The following is an 18,824-nucleotide window of genomic DNA, read 5'->3' as shown; positions in this document are numbered from 1 at the left end:
CTCATTTTTTCCCGTTTTTCCCCCCAGGAACGCTGGCGGCCTCGTGGGCCGCGTGGATGCCGCCGGCCGTGGCGGGGCTGGCGGGGTCGTGCGCGTCCATCCCGTGCCGCTTCTCGTACCCCGAGGAGCTGCGGCCGGGCTCGGTGCAGGGGCTCTGGTACTTCGGGAGCCCTACCCCAAGAATTACCCGCCCGTGGTGGCCCGCTCCCGGCCCGGGGGCGTCCACGAGAGCTTCGAGGGCCGCGCCCGGCTGGTGGGGGACCCGGGGGTCCGCGACTGCTCCCTGGAGCTGGGACCCCCCCTCAGCGCCGAGCTCGGCGGCCGCTACTACTTCCGAGGGGACCTGGGCGGCTACAACCAGTACAGCTTCAGCGAGCACACCACCCTCGAGGTACTCGGTGAGTGGGTTTTTACAAATATTTAATTTATTTGGGGTTTTTTCGGATTTTTTGGGATTTTTTGGGATTTTTTCGGATTTTTTGGGGGGTTTTTAGGCATTTTTTTGGGATTTTTAGGGATTTTTTGCCGATTTTCTGAGGATTATTGAGTGAATATTCTCGGATTTTTGAGGGATTTTCAAGACATTTTTTTAGGATTTTTTTTGGCGATTTTTAGGAAGTCTAGATTGAAGTTTTGGGGTGTTTAGAGGAATTTTCCCCCTTTTTTGGGATGTTTGCAGTCAGGCTCTGGGGCTTCACGGAGGAGTTTTGCCGATTTCCGGATGTTTGCAGTCGGGTTTTTTGAGGGATTTTGGGGTTTTTTTTTGAGGAATTTTCCCGATTTCAGGCTTTTTAGGTGGAGATTTGCAGATTTTTGGTGTATTTGGATGGGGCTTTGTGGGTTTTTGGGTGATTTTGGGTGATTTGTGTCCGTGGGGGTCCCGGGGGTCCGGGATCGCTCCCTGGAGCTCGGATCCCCCCTCAGCGCCGAGCTCGGGGGACCTGGGCGGCTACAACCAGTACAGCTTCAGCGAGCACAACCACCCTCGAGGTACTCGGTGAGTGGGTTTTTACAAATATTCAATTTATTGGGGGTTTTTTTCGGGATTTTTTGGGATTTTTTTCGGGTTTTTTTTGGGGATTTTTTGGGGATTTTTTAGGGATTTTTAGGCATTTTTTGGGATTTTTTAGGGATTTTTTGGCGATTTTTTGGCGGTTTTCAGGGATATTACAGTGAATGTTCTAGGATTTTGGAGGGATTTTCAAGAAATTTTTTAGGATTTTTTTGACGATTATTAGGAGCTTTAGATGAAGTTTTGGGGTTTTTGGAGGAATTTTCCCCGTTTTGTGGGCGTTTGGAGCGAGTTTTTGAGTGGTTTTAAGGGGAGTTTTGCCGATTTCCGGGATGTTTGCAGTCGGGTTTTTTGAGGGATTTTGGGGGGGGTTTTTTGAGGAATTTTCCCGATTTTCAGGCTTTTTAGGTGGAGATTTGCAGGTTTTTGGTGTATTTGGATGGGGCTTTGTGGATTTTGGGTGATTTTGGGTGGATTTGTGTCGTGGGGGTCGCGGGGGTGCGGGATCGCTCCCTGGAGCTCGACCCCCCCTCAGCGCCGAGCTCGGGGGGACCTGGGCGGCTACAACCAGTACAGCTTCAGCGAGCACTACCACCCTCGAGGTACTCGGTGAGTGGGTTTTTACGGATTTTTAATTTATTAGGGGTTTTGGGATTTTTTTGGGATTTTTTTCGGGTTTTTTGGGGGGAGTTTTAGGCATTTTTTGGGATTTTTTTAGGGATTTTTTTGCCGATTTTCTGAGGATTATTGAGTGAATATTCTCGGATTTTGGAGGGATTTTCAAGATATTTTTAGGATTTTTTTTGACGATTATTAGGAGCTTTAGATTGAAGTTTTGGGGTTTTTAGAGAATTTTCCCCGTTTTGGACGTTTGGAGCGAGTTTTTGAGTGGTTTTAAGGGGAGTTTTGCCGATTTCCGGGATGTTTGCAGTCGGGTTTTTTGAGGGATTTTGGGGTTTTTTTTTTGAGGAATTTTCCCGATTTTCAGGCTTTTTAGATGGAAATTTGTGATTTGTGGGTTTTTGGGTGATTTGGGTGGATTTGTGTCCGCGGGGGTCGCGGGGGGTGCGGGATCGCTCGGGGGGACCTGGGCGGCTACAACCAGTACAGCTTCAGCGAGCACACCACCCTCGAGGTACTCGGTGAGTGGGTTTTTACAAATATTTAATTTATTGGGGTTTTTTCGGATTTTTTTGGGATTTTTTTTCGGATTTTTTGCGGATTTTTTGCGGGGTTTTTTAGGCATTTTCTGGGATTTTTTAGGGATTTTTTGGCGATTTTTTTGGCGGTTTTCAGGGGATACTACAGTGAATGTTCTAGGATTTTGGAGGGATTTTCAAGATATTTTTAGGATTTTTTTGACGATTATTAGGAGCTTTAGATTGAAGTTTTGGGGTTTTTGGAGGAATTTTCCCCGTTTTGGGGACGTTTGGAGCGAGTTTTTTGAGTGTTTTTAAGGGGAGTTTTGCCGATTTCCGGGATGTTTGCAGCCGGGTTTTTTGAGGGATTTGGGGGTTTTTTTTTTGAGGAATTTTCCCGATTTTCAGGCTTTTTAGATGAAATTTGTGATTGTGGGTTTTTGGGTGATTTTGGGTGGATTTGTGTCCGCGGGGGTCCCGGGGTGCGGGATCGCTCGGGGGGACCTGGGCGGCTACAACCAGTACAGCTTCAGCGAGCACACCACCCTCGAGGTACTCGGTGAGTGGGTTTTTTATGGATTTTTAATTTATTGGGGTTTTTTCGGATTTTTGGGGATTTTTTTCGGATTTTTGGGGGGATTTTAGCATTTTTTGGGATTTTTTAGGGATTTTTTGGCGATTTTTTTGGCGGTTTTCAGGGGATACTACAGTGAATATTCTCGGATTTTTGAGGGATTTTCAAGACATTTTTTTAGGATTTTTTTTGGCGATTTTTAGGAAGTCTAGATTGAAGTTTTGGGTGTTTAGAGGAATTTTCCCCTTTTTTTGGGATGTTTGGAGTCAGGGCTCTGGGGCTTCACGGAGGAGTTTTGCCGATTTCCGGGATGTTTGCAGCCGGGTTTTTTGAGGGATTTTGGGGTTTTTTTTTGAGGAATTTTCCCGATTTTCAGGTTTTTTAGGTGAGATTTGCAGATTTTTGGTGTATTTGGATGGGGCTTTGTGGGTTTTTGGGTGATTTTGGTGGATTTGTGTCCGTGGGGGTCGCGGGGGTGCGGGATCGCTCCTGGAGCTGGGACCCCCCCTCAGCGCCGAGCTCGGGGGGACCTGGGCGGCTACAACCAGTACAGCTTCAGCGAGCACACCACCCTCGAGGTACTCGGTGAGTGGGTTTTACGGATTTTTAATTTATTGGGGTTTTTGGGATTTTTTGGGATTTTTTTTCGGGTTTTTTGGGGGGATTTTTTCGGATTTTTTAGGGATTTTTAGGCATTTTTTTGGGATTTTTTAGGGATCTTTTGGCGATTTTTTTGGCTATTTTCAGGGGATACTACAGTGAATGTTCTAGGATTTTGGAGGGATTTTCAGATATTTTTTAGGATTTTTTTTGACGATTATTAGGAGCTTTAGATTGAAGTTTTGGGGTTTTTAGAGGAATTTTCCCCCGTTTGGGACGTTTGGAGCGAGTTTTTGCGTGTTTTAAGGGGAGTTTTGCCGATTTCCGGGATGTTTGCAGTCGGGTTTTTGAGGGATTTTGTGTGTTTTTTTTTTTTTTTTGAGGAACTTTCCCGATTTTCAGGCTTTTTAGGTGGAGATCTGCAGATTTTTGGTGTATTTGGATGGGGCTTTGTGGGTTTTTGGGTGATTTTGGGTGGATTTGTGTCCGCGGGGGGTCGCGGGGGTGCGGGATCGCTCGCTGGAGCTCGGACCCCCCCTCAGCGCCGAGCTCGGCGGGACCTGGGCGGCTACAACCAGTACAGCTTCAGCGAGCACACCACCCTCGAGGTACTCGGTGAGTGGGTTTTTACGGATTCTTAATTTATTGGGGGTTTTTTCGGATTTTTTGGATTTTTTTCCGGATTTTTTTCGGATTTTTTGGGGGTTTTTTAGGCATTTTTTGGGATTTTTTAGGGATTTTTTGGCGATTTTTTGGCTATTTTCAGGGGATATTACAGTGAATGTTCTAGGATTTTGGAGGGATTTTCAAGAAATTTTTAGGATTTTTTTTGACGATTATTAGGAGCTTTAGATTGAAGTTTTGGGTTTTTTAGAGGAATTTCCCCGTTTTGGGACGTTTGGAGCGAGTTTTTGAGTGGTTTTTAAGGGGAGTTTTGCCGATTTCCGGGATGTTTGCAGTCGGGTTTTTGAGGGATTTTGGGGGTTTTTTTTGAGGAATTTTCCCGATTTCAGGCTTTTTAGGTGGAGATTTGCAGATTTTTGGTGTATTTGGATGGGCTTTGTGGATTTTGGGGTGATTTTGGGGATATTTTAACCCCATTTTTGGGATATTTTAACCCCATTTTTGAGATATTTTAACCCCATTTTTTGAGATATTTTAACCCGATTTTGGGACATTTTGACCCCATTTTTGGGGATATTTTAACCCATTTTTGAGATATTTTAACCCCATTTTTTGAGATATTTTAACCCCATTTTTGGGGATATTTTAACCCCATTTTTGAGATATTTTAACCCCATTTTTTGAGATATTTTAACCCCATTTTTGGGGACATTTTGACCCCATTTTTGGGGATATTTTAACCCATTTTTGAGATATTTTAAACCCATTTTTTGAGATATTTTAACCCCATTTTTGGGGATATTTTACCCCATTTTTGGGGATATTTTGACCCCATTTTTGAGATATTTTAACCCCATTTTTGGGGATATTTTAACCCCATTTTTTGAGATATTTTAACCCCATTTTTTGGAGATATTTTAACCCCATTTTTTGAGATATTTTAACCCCATTTTTTTGGGGATATTTTAACCCCATTTTTGGGGATATTTTAACCCAATTTTTGGGCATAAATGACGGGGATTTTTGGGACATTCTGACCCCATTTTTGCCATTTCTAACCCCAATTTTTTTTGTTCTTTTCACAGAGGAGCCCGCTGCTGGAGTGCCGGCGGAGGTGGTGGCCAGAGGTTTTGGGGATATTTTACCCCATTTTTGGGGATATTTTAATCCCATTTTTGAGATATTTTAAACCCATTTTTTGAGATATTTTAACCCCATTTTTGGGGATATTTTACCCCATTTTTGGGGATATTTTAACCCCATTTTTGGGGATATTTTAAACTCATTTTTTGAGATATTTTAACCCCATTTTTGGGGATATTTTACCCCATTTTTGGGGATATTTTAACGCCATTTTTGAGATATTTTAACCCCATTTTTGGGATATTTTAACCCCATTTTTGGGGATATTTTAACCCCCATTTTTTGAGATATTTAACCCCATTTTGGGATATTTTAACCCAATTTTTTGGCATAAATGACGGGGATTTTTGGGACATTCTGACCCCATTTTTGCCATTTCTAACCCAATTTTTTTTTTTTTTGTTCTTTTCACAGAGGAGCCGCTGCTGGAGGTGCCGGCGGAGGTGGTGGCGGGCGCCGTGGCCGAGCTGCGTGCCGCGTGCCCGACTCGTGCCCAGCGCCAGCGGCCGCGCCTGCACTGGGAGGGCGCCCGGGAGCTTCCGGAACTTTCCGAGCGCGAGTGGCGCGAGGACGCGGGCCGGCGCCGCCTCCGTCGTGTCCGGCTGCGCTTCCGCGCCCGGCGCGAGGACGGCGGCCGCAACCTGGGCTGCCAGGTGACCCTGCCCAACTCCAGCCTGGCCTTCAGCGCCGCCGTGGCGCTCGACGTGCAGTGTGAGCACACCTGGGGGGAGAAACTGGGGGAAATTCGGGGAAAAACGGTGAAAATTGGGGCGAAAATCGGTGAAAAAAACGGTGAAATTAGGTGAAAACCGGGGGAAATTAGGTGGGAATTTGGGTTTTGGGCACACCTGGGCACACCTGGGGGGCGGAAAATGGGGGGAAGAACGGTGAAAATTTGGTAAATGAGGTGGAAATTTGAGGAAATTCAGTGAAAATTGGGATTTAGGCGCACCTGGGCACACCTGGGGAGTGAAAATGGTGAAAATTGGGGAAAATCTGGTGAAAGTTTGGGGAAATCAGGTGGAAATGTGGGGAAATTTTTGGCATTTTTTGGAGTGTTTTGGGCTCCCTGACTCACCTGTCCCCCCTCCCCAGACGAGCCGCAGGTGCTGGGGGGTCCCTGACACACCTGGGCAGGTTCTGGGCAGGATTTTGGGGATTTTGAGCGGGTTTTTGGCATTTTTGGGGGGTTTTTAGGGTTTCTGACTCACCTGTCCAGGTGTATTTGCTGTCCCTGACTCACCTGTCTGTCCGCAGACGAGCCGCAGGTGCTGAGGTGTCCCTGACACACCTGGGCAGGTTTTTGGGCCGGATTTTGGGGTTTTTGGTATTTGCTGTCCCTGACTCACCTGTCTGTCCGCAGACGAGCCGCAGGTGCTGGAGGTGTCCCTGACCACACCTGGCAGGTTTTTGGGCCGGATTTTGGGGTTTTTTGAGCAGGGTTTTGGATATTTTGGGTCCCGAACTCACCTGTGCAGGTATTTTTGGGGTCCCTGACTCACTCACCTGTCTGTCCGCAGACGAGCCGCAGGTGCTGGAGGTGTCCCTGACACACCTGGGCAGGATTTTGGGCCGGATTTGGGGTTTTTGAGCGGGTTTTTGGATATTTTGGGGTCCCGAACTCACCTGTACAGGCATTTTTGGGGTCCCTGACTCACTCACCTGTCTGTCCGCAGACGAGCGGCAGGTGCTGGAGGTGTCCCTGACACACCTGGGCAGGTTTTTGGGCAGGATTTTGGGGTTTTTTGGGTATTTCCTGTCCCTGACTCACCTGTCCCCCCTCCCCAGACGAGCGGCAGGTGCTGGAGGTGTCCCTGACACACCTGGGCAGGTTTTTGGGCCGGATTTTGGGTTTTTGAGCGGGTTTTTGGATATTTTGGGGTCCCGAACTCACCTGTGCAGGTATTTTTGGGGTCCCTGACTCACTCACCTGTCTGTCCCCAGACTAGCCGCAGGTGCTGGAGGTGTCCCTGACACACCTGGGCAGGTTTTTTGGGCCGGATTTTGGGGTTTTGAGCGGGTTTTTGGATATTTTGGGGTCCCGAACTCCACCTGTGCAGGTATTTTTGGGTCCCTGACTCACTCACCTGTCTGTCCGCAGACGAGCCGCAGGTGCTGGAGGTGTCCCTGACACACCTGGGCAGGTTTTTGGGCCGGATTTTGGGTTTTTGAGCGGGTTTTTGGATATTTTGGGTCCCGAACTCACCTGTGCAGGTATTTTTGGGGTCCCTGACTCACCTGTCTGTCCGCAGACGAGCCGCAGGTGCTGGAGGTGTCCCTGACACACCTGGGCAGGTTTTTGGGCCGGATTTTGGGGTTTTGAGCAGGTTTTTGGATATTTTGGGGTCCCGAACTCACCTGTGCAGGTATTTTTGGGCTCCCTGACTCACCTGTCTGTCCCCAGACGAGCCGCAGGTGCTGGAGGTGTCCCTGACACACCTGGGCAGGTTTTTGGGCCGGATTTTGGGGTTTTGAGCAGGGTTTTTGGATATTTTGGGGTCCCGAACTCACCTGTCCAGGTGTATTTCCTGTCCCTGACTCACCTGTCTGTCCGCAGACGAGCCGCAGGTGCTGGAGGTGTCCGGCCCGGCCGAGGCCCTCGAGGGCTCCCCGGTGCACCTGGGCTGCTCGGCCGAGGGCCGCCCCCCCCCGCTGCTCACCTGGTTCCGGGGGCCGCAGGTGCTGCGGGAGGAGCCGGGGGCGGCGGCGCTGCCCCTGCACCTGGCGCAGGTGAGCCCCGAGCCACAGCGGCACCTACACCTGCGTGGCCGAGAACCGGCACGGCCGCCACAACCGGAGCCTGGAGCTGCACGTGGCCTGTGAGTGGCGCACCTGGGCACACCCTGGGAGGGACAGGAACACACCTGGGCACACCTGGGCACACCTGGGAAGGACAGGAACACACCTGGGCACACCTGGGAGGGACAGGAACACACCTGGGCACACCTGGGCACGCACCTGGGAGGGACAGGAACACACCTGGCACACCTGAGATGGATAGGAACGCATCTGGGCACACCTGGGAGGGATAGGGACACACCTGGGCACACCTGGGAGGGACAGGAACACACCTGGGCACACCTGGGCACACCTGGGAGGGACAGGAACACACCTGGGCACACCTGGGCACGCACCTGGGAGGGACAGGAACACACCTGGGCACACCTGAGATGGATAGGAACGCACCTGGGCACACCTGGGAGGGACAGGAACACACCTGGGCACACCTGGGCACACCTGGGAAGGACAGGAACACACCTGGGCACACCCTGGGAGGGACAGGAACACACCTGGGCACTACCTGGCACCTGGGCACGCACCTGGGAGGGACAGGAACACACCTGGGCACACCTGAGATGGATAGGAACGCATCTGGGGCACACCTGGGAGGGATAGGGACACACCTGGGCACACCTGGGAGGGACAGGAACACACCTGGGCACACCTGGGCACACCTGGGAGGGACAGGAACACACCTGGGCACACCTGGGCACGCACCTGGGAGGGACAGGAACACACCAGGGCACACCCTGAGATAGATAGGAACGCACCTGGGCACACCTGGGAGGGACAGGAACACACCTGGGCACACCTGGCACGCACCTGGGAAGGACAGGAACACACCTGGGCACACCTGAGATGGATAGGAACGCACCTGGGCACACCTGGGAGGGACAGGAACACACCTGGGCACACCTGGGAGGGGCAGGAACACACCTGGGCACACCTGGGAAGGACAGGAACACACCTGGGCACACCTGGGCACCGCACCTGGGAGGACAGGAACACACCTGGGCACACCTGAGATGGATAGGAACGCACCTGGGCACACCTGGGAGGGATAGGGACACACCTGGGCACACCTGGGAGGGACAGGAACACACCTGGGCACACCTGAGATGGATAGGAACGCATCTGGGCACACCTGGGAGGGACAGGAACACACCTGGGCACACCTGGGAAGGACAGGAACACACCTGGGCACACCTGAGATGGATAGGAACGCACCTGGGCACACCTGGGAGGGACAGGGACACACCTGGGCACGCACCTGGGCACGCACCTGGGAGGGACAGGAACACACCTGGGCGCACACCTGGGGCATGCACCTGGGCACGCACCTGGGAGGGGAAAAATGGGGAAAATCGGGGGGAAATTGGTGAAAATTTGAGGAAAATGGATGGAAATTTGGGGATCTGGGGGCACCTGGGCACACCTGGGAGGGACAGGAACACACCTGGGCACACCTGGGAGGGATAGGGACACACCTGGGCACACCTGGGAGGGACAGGAACACCACCTGGCACACCTGGGGGCACCTGAGGGACACCCCTGGCTGGAGCTGAGCACACCTGGGGTCCGTCTGCACACCTGCACCACCTGTGCCACCCTTCTGTCACCACCTGTGTCACCTGGCTCACCTGTGCCATCTCACCTGTGTCTCATTTCTCTCCCCCGTATCTCACCTGTATCACATCTCACCTGTGTCTCACCTGTGTCTCATTTCTCTCATTTCTCTCTGGCCCATATCTCACCTGTATCACATCTCACCTGTCCCGTATCTCACCTGCCCCGTATCTCACCTGTCCGTATCTCACCTGTCCCGTATCTCACCTGCCCCGTATCTCACCTGTCCCGTATCTCACCTGTCCCGTATCTCACCTGTATCACATCTCACCTGTCCCGTATCTCACCTGTATCACATCTCACCTGTCCCGTATCTCACCTGCCCCGTATCTCACCTGTATCACATCTCACCTGTCCCATGTGTCACCTGTATCTCATTTCTCTCCCCCGTATCTCACCTGTATCTCACTGTCCCGTATCTCACCTGCAGACGCTCCCAGGACCCCGGTGCTGAACGGCACGTTCTGGGTGCTGGCGGGTGAGCAGGTGCGCCTCACCTGCTCGGCCTCACCTGTCTGTATCTCACCTGGATCTCATTTCTCTCCCCTGTATCTCACCTGTGTCTCACCTGGATCTCATTTCTCTCATTTCTGTCCCCCGTATCTCACCTGTGTCTCACTGTCTGTATCCCGTAGATGCCCCACGCACACCTGTGCTGAACGGCACGTTCTGGTGCTGGCGGGTGAGCAGGTGCGCCTCACCTGCTCGGCCTCGCGTGTCCGTATCTCACCTGTATCTCATTTCTCTCCCCCGTATCTCACCTGTGTCTCACCTGTCTGTATCCACAGATGCCCCACGCACACCTGTGCTCAATGGCACGTTCTGGGTGCTGGCGGGTGAGCAGGTGCGCCTCACCTGTTCCGCCCGCAGCCACCCCGCCCCGATCGTGACCGTGGCTCACCTGTATCTCATTTCTCTCATTTCTCTCCCATGTATCTCACCTGTATCACATCTCACCTGTCCCACAGACGCTCCCAGGACCCCGGTGCTGAACGGCACGTTCTGGGTGCTGCGGGTGAGCAGGTGCGCCTCACCTGCTCGGCCTCGCGTGTCCGTATCTCACCTGTATCTCATTTCTCTCCCCTGTATCTCACCTGTGTCTCACCTGTCTGTATCCGTAGATGCCCCACGCACACCTGTGCTCAATGGCACGTTCTGGGTGCTGGCGGGTGAGCAGGTGCGCCTCACCTGCTCGGCCTCACCTGTCCGTATCTCACCTGTATCTCATTTCTCTCCCCTGTATCTCACCTGTGTCTCACCTGTCTGTATCCCGTAGATGCCCCACGCACACCTGTGCTGAACGGCACGTTCTGGGTGCTGGCAGGTGAGCAGGTGCGCCTCACCTGCTCGGCCTCACCTGTCCGTATCTCACCTGTGTCTCACCTGTATCTCACCTGGATCTCATTTCTCTCATTTCTCTGCCCTGTATCTCACCTGTATCACATCTCACCTGTCTCTCACCTGTCCCACAGACGCTCCCAGGACCCCGGTGCTCAATGGCACGTTCTGGGTGCTGGCGGGTGAGCAGGTGCGCCTCACCTGCTCGGCCTCACCTGTCCGTATCTCACCTGTATCTCACCTGTATATCATTTCTCTCCCCTGTATCTCACCTGTATCACATCTCACCTGTCCCGTATCTCACCTGCAGATGCCCCACGCACACCTGTGCTCAATGGCACGTTCTGGGTGCTGGCGGGTGAGCAGGTGCGCCTCACCTGTTCGGCCCGCAGCCACCCCGCCCCGATCGTGACGCTGTCGCGCGGGCGCCGCCTGGTGGCCGCGGCCGTGTACGAGCGCCAGGTGAGCCTGGAGCTGCCGGCGGCCGCGCCCGAGGACGGCGGGGAGTACCTGTGCCGCGCCGAGAACCAGCACGGGCACAGCAGCGTGGCCTTCAACCTCACCGTGGAGTGTGAGCGGGGTTTGGGGCGAAAACGCGGGATTTTGGGCAAAATGCAGGAATTGGGATTTTGGTAAAAAACGGGGAAATGGGGCAGTACCTGAGGATGGAGGGGAGTACCTGTGCCGGGCCGAGAACCAGCACGGGCACAGCAGCGTGGCCTTCAACCTCACCGTGGAGTGTGAGCGGGGGTTTGGGGGAAAAAACGCGGGATTTTGGGCAAAATGCAGGAATTGGGATTTTGGTAAAAAACGGGGAAATGGGCAGTACCTGAGGATGGAGGGGAGTACCTGTGCCGCGCCGAGAACCAGCACGGGCACAGCAGCGTGGCCTTCAACCTCACCGTGGAGTGTGAGCGGGGTTTGGGGCGAAAACGCGGGATTTTGGGCAAAATGCAGGAATTGGGATTTTGGTACAAAATGGGGGAATGGGGCAGTACCTGAGGATGGAGGGGAGTACCTGTGCCGCGCCGAGAACCAGCACGGGCACAGCAGCGTGGCCTTCAACCTCACCGTGGAGTGTGAGCGGAGATTTGGGGGGAAAAACGCGGGATTTTGGGCAAAAAAATTGGGAAAAAAATGCGAAAAATTGGGATTTTTGGAAAAAAAATTGGGGGAAAGCGGGGCAAAAAAAGAAGAAAAATGGGGGCGAAAACGGGGTTGGTAGTGAGAGCAGCCTGGGCTTCAATGGCGCTGTGGAGTGTGAGTGAAAAATGGGGGGAAAAATGGGGATTTTGGGTAAAATGCAGGAATTGGGATTTTGGGCAAAAAAATGGGGAAAAAATGGGGGAAAATGGGCAAAAAAACCTGGGGTAAAATGGGGCAAAAACCAAGGAAAATGGGGGTGAAAATGGGTTTGGTAGTGAGAGCAGCCTGGGCTTCAATGTCACTGTGGAGTGTGAATGAAAAACGGGGGGAAAAATGGGGATTTTGGGCAAAAAAAAAAAAGGGATTTATAGAAGGAAAAAATGGATTTTTGGCTAAAAAAACTCTGATTTTGGTAAAACTCGGGTTTTCCTCCGCAGACCCGCCGGTGGTGCTGCCCGAGTCACGCTGCGCGCCCGCGGGGGAAAATGGGGGAAAATGGGGATTTTGGAGGCAAAAGAATTTGGATATTTCGGGGGGAAAAATTGGTATTTTTAGGAGAAAAAAAAAATCGTATTTTTAGGGAGAAAAAGTGGAAATTTTGGGTGGGAAAAAATCGGAATTTTGGGGGGAAAAATGGAATATTTTGGAGGGGGGGAAAAATGGATTTTCTTTTAGGGGGAAAATGGGAATTTTGGAGGCAAAAACATTTGGATTTTGAGGAGGAAAAAATTGGATTTTTGGGGGGAAAAAATTGAAATTTTAGGGGGAAAGCTGGGGGATCTTTAGAAGAAAAAATGGGATTTTTGGGGGGGACAAAAAATATAATTTTGCGGGGAAAAAAACGGAATTTTTGGGGGGGAAAAAATATAATTTTGCGGGGAAAAAAACAGAATTTTTTGGGGGGAAAAAATATAATTTTGCGGGGAAAAAATGAAATTTTTGGGGGGAAAAGGTAGAATTTTTAGGAGAAAAAAATTAGTTATTTTTATTTGGAAAAAAAGCAATAATCTTTTGGGGAAAAAAAAAAGAAAATAGAATTTTCGGGAAGGGAAACAGGATTTTGGGGGGCAAAAAAAATTGGAAACTTTGGGCAAAAAATAAAAAAAGGGAATTTTAGCAGAAAAAATTGGAATTTTTGGGCCAAAAAAAGCCGATTTTGGTAAAGTTGGGATTTTTTTTCCCCCCCGCAGACCCGCCGGTGGTGCTGCCCGAGTCGCGCTGCGCGCCCGCGGGCGAGGGCGTGGCCAGGTGCGTCTGCGCCGCCGCCGCCGTGCCCGCGCCCGCCCTGGCCTTCGAGCTGCCCTGGCTGAACGCCAGCGTGGCCGAGGGGCACCGCGACTTCGCCCTCACCTGGAGCGCGCCCGGCGCCGCCCGCAGCCGCCCTCACCCTGCGCGGCGCCGACCTGGAGCCCCGGCTGGCCGTGCTGTGCCACGCCCGCAACGGGGCACGGCAGCGCCAGGGTGCAGCTCCGCTTCCACCACCCAGGTGAGGGACAGGGAGAGCACACCTGGGCACACCTGGGGTATAGGAACACTCCTGGGCACACCTGGGCACACCTGGACACACCTGGGGTGGATAGGAACACTCCTGGGCACACCTGAGATAGATAGGAACACACCTGGGCACACCTGGGCACACCTGGGGTGGATACGAACACTCCTGGGCACACCTGAGATAGACAGGAACACACCTGGGCACACCTGGGCACACCTGGGCACACCTGAGATAGACGGGAACACACCTGGGCACACCTGGGCACACCTGGGGTGGATAGGAACGCACCTGGGCACACCTGGGCACACCTGGAGCCGCGGCTGGCCGTGCTGTGCCACGCCCGCAACGGGCACGGCAGCGCCAGGGTGCAGCTCCGCTTCCACCACCCAGGTGAGGGACAGGGAGAGAGCACCTGGGCACACCTGAGATAGACGGGAACACACCTGGGCACACCTGGGCACACCTGGGCACACCTGAGATAGACGGGAACACACCTGGGCACACCTGGGGTGGATAGGAACGCACCTGGGCACACCTGGGCACACCTGGACACACCTGGGGTGGATAGGAACACTCCTGGGCACACCTGAGATAGATAGGAACACACCTGGGCACACCTGGGCACACCTGAGATAGATAGGAACACACCTGGGCACACCTGGGCACACCTGGGGTGGATAGGAACGCACCTGGGCACACCTGAGGTAGACAGGAACACACCTGAGATAAACAGGAACACACCTGGGCACACCTGGGCACACCTGAGGTAGACAGGAACACACCTGGGCACACCTGGGGCACACCTGGGCACACCTGGGATAGACAGGAACACACCTGGGCACACCTGGGGCACACCTGGGCACACCTGGGATAGACAGGAACACACCTGGGCACACCTGGGCACACCTGTCCATATCTCACCTGTCCCGTCTCACCTGTCCCTGTCTCACCTGCAGCAGGTCTGGTCTGGGCCAAGGTGGGTCCCGTGGGCGCCGTCGTCGCCTTCGCCGTCGTCATCGCCCTCGTTTGTTACCTGAGCCAGAGCCGCCGCAAGTGAGCCCCGCCCCCCGCCGGGGACACGCCCCCCGGGGGCCACGCCCACCTGGGGACATGGGGAGGGGGTGGGGAAAGGGGGAGGCCACGCCCACCGGGGAGGTACACCCTAATAGGCCACGCCCACTGACGGGTATAGCCCAATAGGCCACGCCCACTGGGGAGGTATACCCTAATAGGCCACGCCCACTGACGGGTATACCCTAATGGGCCACGCCCACCGGGAGTATGGCACAGTAGGCCACGCCTACTGATGGTATACCCTAATAGGCCACACCCACTGATGGGTGTGGCACAATAGGCCACGCCCACTGACGGGTATACCCTAATGGGCCACGCCCACTGTGGGGTATGGCACAATAGGCCACGCCCACTGATGGTATACCCTAATAGGCCACGCCCACTGGGGGGGGAGCTCAATAAGCCACGCCCACTGGGGGTTACAGCTCAATAGGCCACGCCCAATGAGGTGTAAACCACAATAAGCCACGCCCACAAATGACTATGACACAATGGGCCACGCCCATAAGTGGCCACACCCACAACTAGGCACACCCAAATAAGCCACGCCCACACCCGGTCGTATCTCAGGAGGCCACGCCCACATCCAGGACACGCCCAAAGAGGCCACACCCACATCGAGCCCCCAATAGGCCACGCCCACATCAACACACACCCCTCCAAGAGGCCACGCCCATATTTGGGCAGGCCCAGAGGGGCCACACCCCCTGAAGCCACGCCCCTGATTGGACATGACCCAAAGAGGCCACGCCCATATTTAAGACACACCCAGAGAGGCCACACCCCCACCAGTACCTGCCCAGCGAGCCCCGCCCCCAGAAAGGCCACGCCTCTTTCCATGCAAATGAGCCTTAGCCACCCCCAAAGAGGCCACGCCCACAAAGCCAGACGCACCCGAGCCCCGCCCATTTAGGCCACGCCCACTGGGGGGTGGGACCGAGGCCGGGGAGGGGTTGGGGCGGGGGCAGGGGGGGCGTGGCCACATCTGACGAGGCCCCGCCCCCCGCGGCCCCGCCCCTGCAGGAAGGCGTCGGGAAGCCCCGAGGTGACCCCGGTGACCCCGGCGGGGGGGCGGGACCCGGAGCCACGCCCACTGCAGGTAAAGGGGGCGGGGCCGACCGGGAGGGACCAATGGGGGAACCTGGGGGGGTCCCGGGGGGGATTTTTGGGGAAATTTTGGGGAGTTCCTGGGGGGGATTTTGGGGACATTTCAGGATATTTTGGGGACACTTTGGGGGGGTCCCATGCGGGATTTTTGGGGAAATTTTGGGACATTTTGGGGTTCCCGGGTGGGATTTTGGGGACGTTTGGGATTTTGGGACATTTGGGGGGTCCCGGTTGGGATTTTGGGACACTTTGGGACATTTCGGGGCCATTGTTGGGCGGGGATTTTGGGCGTGGCCAGGTGTGACCCCGCCCCCCGCCCCTCCCCCATCCAGGTGCGCTGGCTCCGGCGTTGGGCGCTGGGGGTGGGGGAGGGGCCGGGTCGGCCCCGCCCCCCGAGGCGGCCCCGCCCCCCCCCAAACCCGCGCGGGGCCCCCCCGAGGAGCCCCCGGAGTACGCGGAGATCCGCGTCAAGTGACCACGCCCACCCCGCCGGGACACGCCCACATGGACACGCCCACCCGGCCTGGACACTCCCACTGTAGCTGAAAACACCTGGACACGCCCACTGCGCCTGGACACGCCCGTTTAACCCGGACACGCCCACCTGGACACGCCCACAGTGCCTGGACACGCCCATTTGGACACACCTAGACACACCCACTGCAACTAAACCACGCCCACCTCCCTTGGACACACCCACAGTGGCTGAGCCACGCCCATCACTTGTGGGCACGCCCACTTGGACCACGCCCACCACACCTTAACACACCTGGGCCACGCCCACTGCATCTGGACTGTGGCAAGAGCCACCCTGAGACCACGCCCACCTCACCCGGGCCACGCCCAGCTCACCTGGCCACGCCCACCTGGCCGGTCCTGGCCACGCCCATCTCCTGGACACGCCCCACTTTTAACTTGGCCACGCCCACCTGTTTATCTGGGCCGTGACCACGCCCATTTCATGGACACGCCCATTTACCTTCCATCACCACGCCCACCCTGATGTGGCCACGCCCACGCCAATATCACCTTGACCACGCCCACTTCCCCAATAGCCACGCCCATCTTCACCTGGCCACGCCCATCTCGTTATCCTGGTTGTGACCACGCCCACCCTCACGCGGCCACGCCCTTTTCCCAGCCAAGCCAGACCCGCCCCTTTTGGCCACGCCCACCTCCCCTTTTGCTGGCCACGCCCACATCGTGGCCACGCCCATCTCCCTTCCGGGGCCACACCCATTTCGCCCTGACCGCGCCCACCTCGTGGCCACGCCCATTTCCTCCCCTGCCACGCCCTTCTCCCCTTGGCCACACCCACCCGGCCATCCCGGACAGGCCCCGCCCCCTCATTAATTATTTATTGCCCCTCATTAATGAATTCATTAACCTGTGACCTTTGACCCCCAATAAAACCGGAAGTGCCCGAAGGGGCTGCTGGGAACCAAAATTTCTTGGGAAAATTTTGGGGAATTTTTGGGGAAATTTGGGAATTTTGGGGAAAATTTTGGGGAATTCGGGGGGAAATTTTTGAATTTTGGGGAATTCTGGGAAGTTTGGGGGAAATTTAGGGGAATTTTGAGGTAATTTTTGGGAAATTTTGGGGGCACAATTTAGGGGAATTTGGGGGGAAACTTGGGAGTTTTGGGGAAAATTTGGCAGAAATTTGGGCGAATTTTGGGGGAAATTTGGGGTGAATTTGAGGGAAAATGCTGGGAAATTGGGGGAATTTTGGGGGGGAATTTGTGGGAATATTGGGAGGGATTTGGGAAAATTTGGGGGAATTTTTTGTGAAATTTTGGGGGGGGCAAATTTGAGGGGAATTTTGGAGGAATATTGGGAGGAATTCAGGGGGAAATTGGGAATTTTAAGGGAAATTTGGGATTTATTCGGACTTACTGATGATTTATTTGGGATCTTTGGGGTTTATTGACAATTTTCCAGGATTTTTAGGTTTGGGGTTTCTTTCTCCTCAAAAAAAGCCCCAATTTGCCCCCAAATCCCAAACCCCCCCTCCAAAAAATTCCAAAATTTCCCCCAAAATCCCCAAAGAAGCCCCAAATTTCACGTCAAATCATAAATTTTCCTGCCAAAACCCCAAAATTCCCCCCAAACATCCCAAAAATCCCCCCAAATCCCCAAATATTCCAAAAAAATCCAAATTTTCCCCCAAATATCCCAAATTCCCCCCAAAATCCCCAAAACCCGCCCCCAAAATCCCCAAAGATCCCCACAAAACCCCCAAAAATCCAAATTTCCCCCCCAAACCCCCCAAATTCCTCCCCAAAACCCCCAAAAATCCAACCCTTGCCCCCCAAAATTTCAAAATGCCCCCCAAAATCCAAATGTCTCCCCCAAATCCCCCAAAAACACCCAAATTCTCACCCAAAATGCCCCAAATCCCCAAAAATCCAAATCTTCCCCCAAAAATCCATTTCTCCCCCCCAAAATCCCCAAATTCCCCCCCAAAAATCCCCAAATTCTCCCCCAAATTCCCCAAATTCTCCCCCAAAATCCCCAAATTCCCCCCCAAAAATCCCCAAAATCCTGAAATTGCCCCCCAAAATCCCCAAATTCTGCCCTAAAAATCCCCAAAATCCCCAAATTCTCCCCCAAAAATCCCAAATTCTCCCCCAAAATCCCCAAATTCCCCCGAAAAATCCCCAAAATCCCGAAATTCTCCCCCAAAAATCCCCAAAATCCCCAAATTCCCCCCAAAAATCCCCAATATCCCCAAAAACTCCTCAATACCCGAATTCTCCCCCAAAAAATCCCAAAATTCTCCCCCCAAAATCCCCAAATTCCCCCGAAAAAAACCCCCAAAATCCCCAATTTTCCCCCCCAAAATCCCCAAATTCCCCCCCCAAAAATCCTCAATATCCCGAAACTGCCCCCCCAAATTCCCCGAAAAAATCCCCAAAATCCCAAATTTCTCCCCCCCCCCCCCAAATCCCCAAATTCTCCCAAAAAATCCCCAAAATTCCCGAAATTCCCCCAAATTCTCCCCAAAAAATCCCCAAAATTCCCGAAATTCCCCCCCCAAAAATCCCCAATTTCCCCCCTCCCCCCCCTCCTTTCCCTTTCCGCCCCCCCCTCACACCGGAAGCCCCTCCCCCCTCCCGCGTCAGGCCCCGCCCATTTCCGCTTCCTGCCCGCCCCTCCCCCTCC

The 18,824-nt window shown here is 53.9% G+C and overlaps 1 protein-coding gene across 1 annotated transcript; it reads left to right on the top strand.

Annotated features, from left to right (window-relative positions):
- Window positions 1-29: 29 nt before the first annotated feature.
- On the top strand, window positions 30-17,106 carry LOC134433249 (Schwann cell myelin protein-like). The gene is given in 12 exon segments (XM_063182123.1): window positions 30-165; window positions 168-398; window positions 5,507-5,803; window positions 7,650-7,834; window positions 7,836-7,911; window positions 11,148-11,408; window positions 13,174-13,420; window positions 13,759-13,868; window positions 14,435-14,531; window positions 15,576-15,651; window positions 15,992-16,037; window positions 16,070-17,106. Coding segments are annotated over 12 exon segments (1,800 nt in total). The 5' UTR covers window positions 30-56; the 3' UTR covers window positions 16,135-17,106.
- The last annotated feature ends 1,718 nt before the right edge of the window (window positions 17,107-18,824 follow it).

This window comes from Melospiza melodia, unplaced genomic scaffold, assembly GCF_035770615.1.
Source record: "Melospiza melodia melodia isolate bMelMel2 unplaced genomic scaffold, bMelMel2.pri scaffold_151, whole genome shotgun sequence".
Lineage (NCBI taxonomy): Eukaryota > Metazoa > Chordata > Aves > Passeriformes > Passerellidae > Melospiza > Melospiza melodia.
Note: the sequence above shows the minus strand (reverse complement) of the source record. Positions and strands in the feature narration are given on the sequence as shown.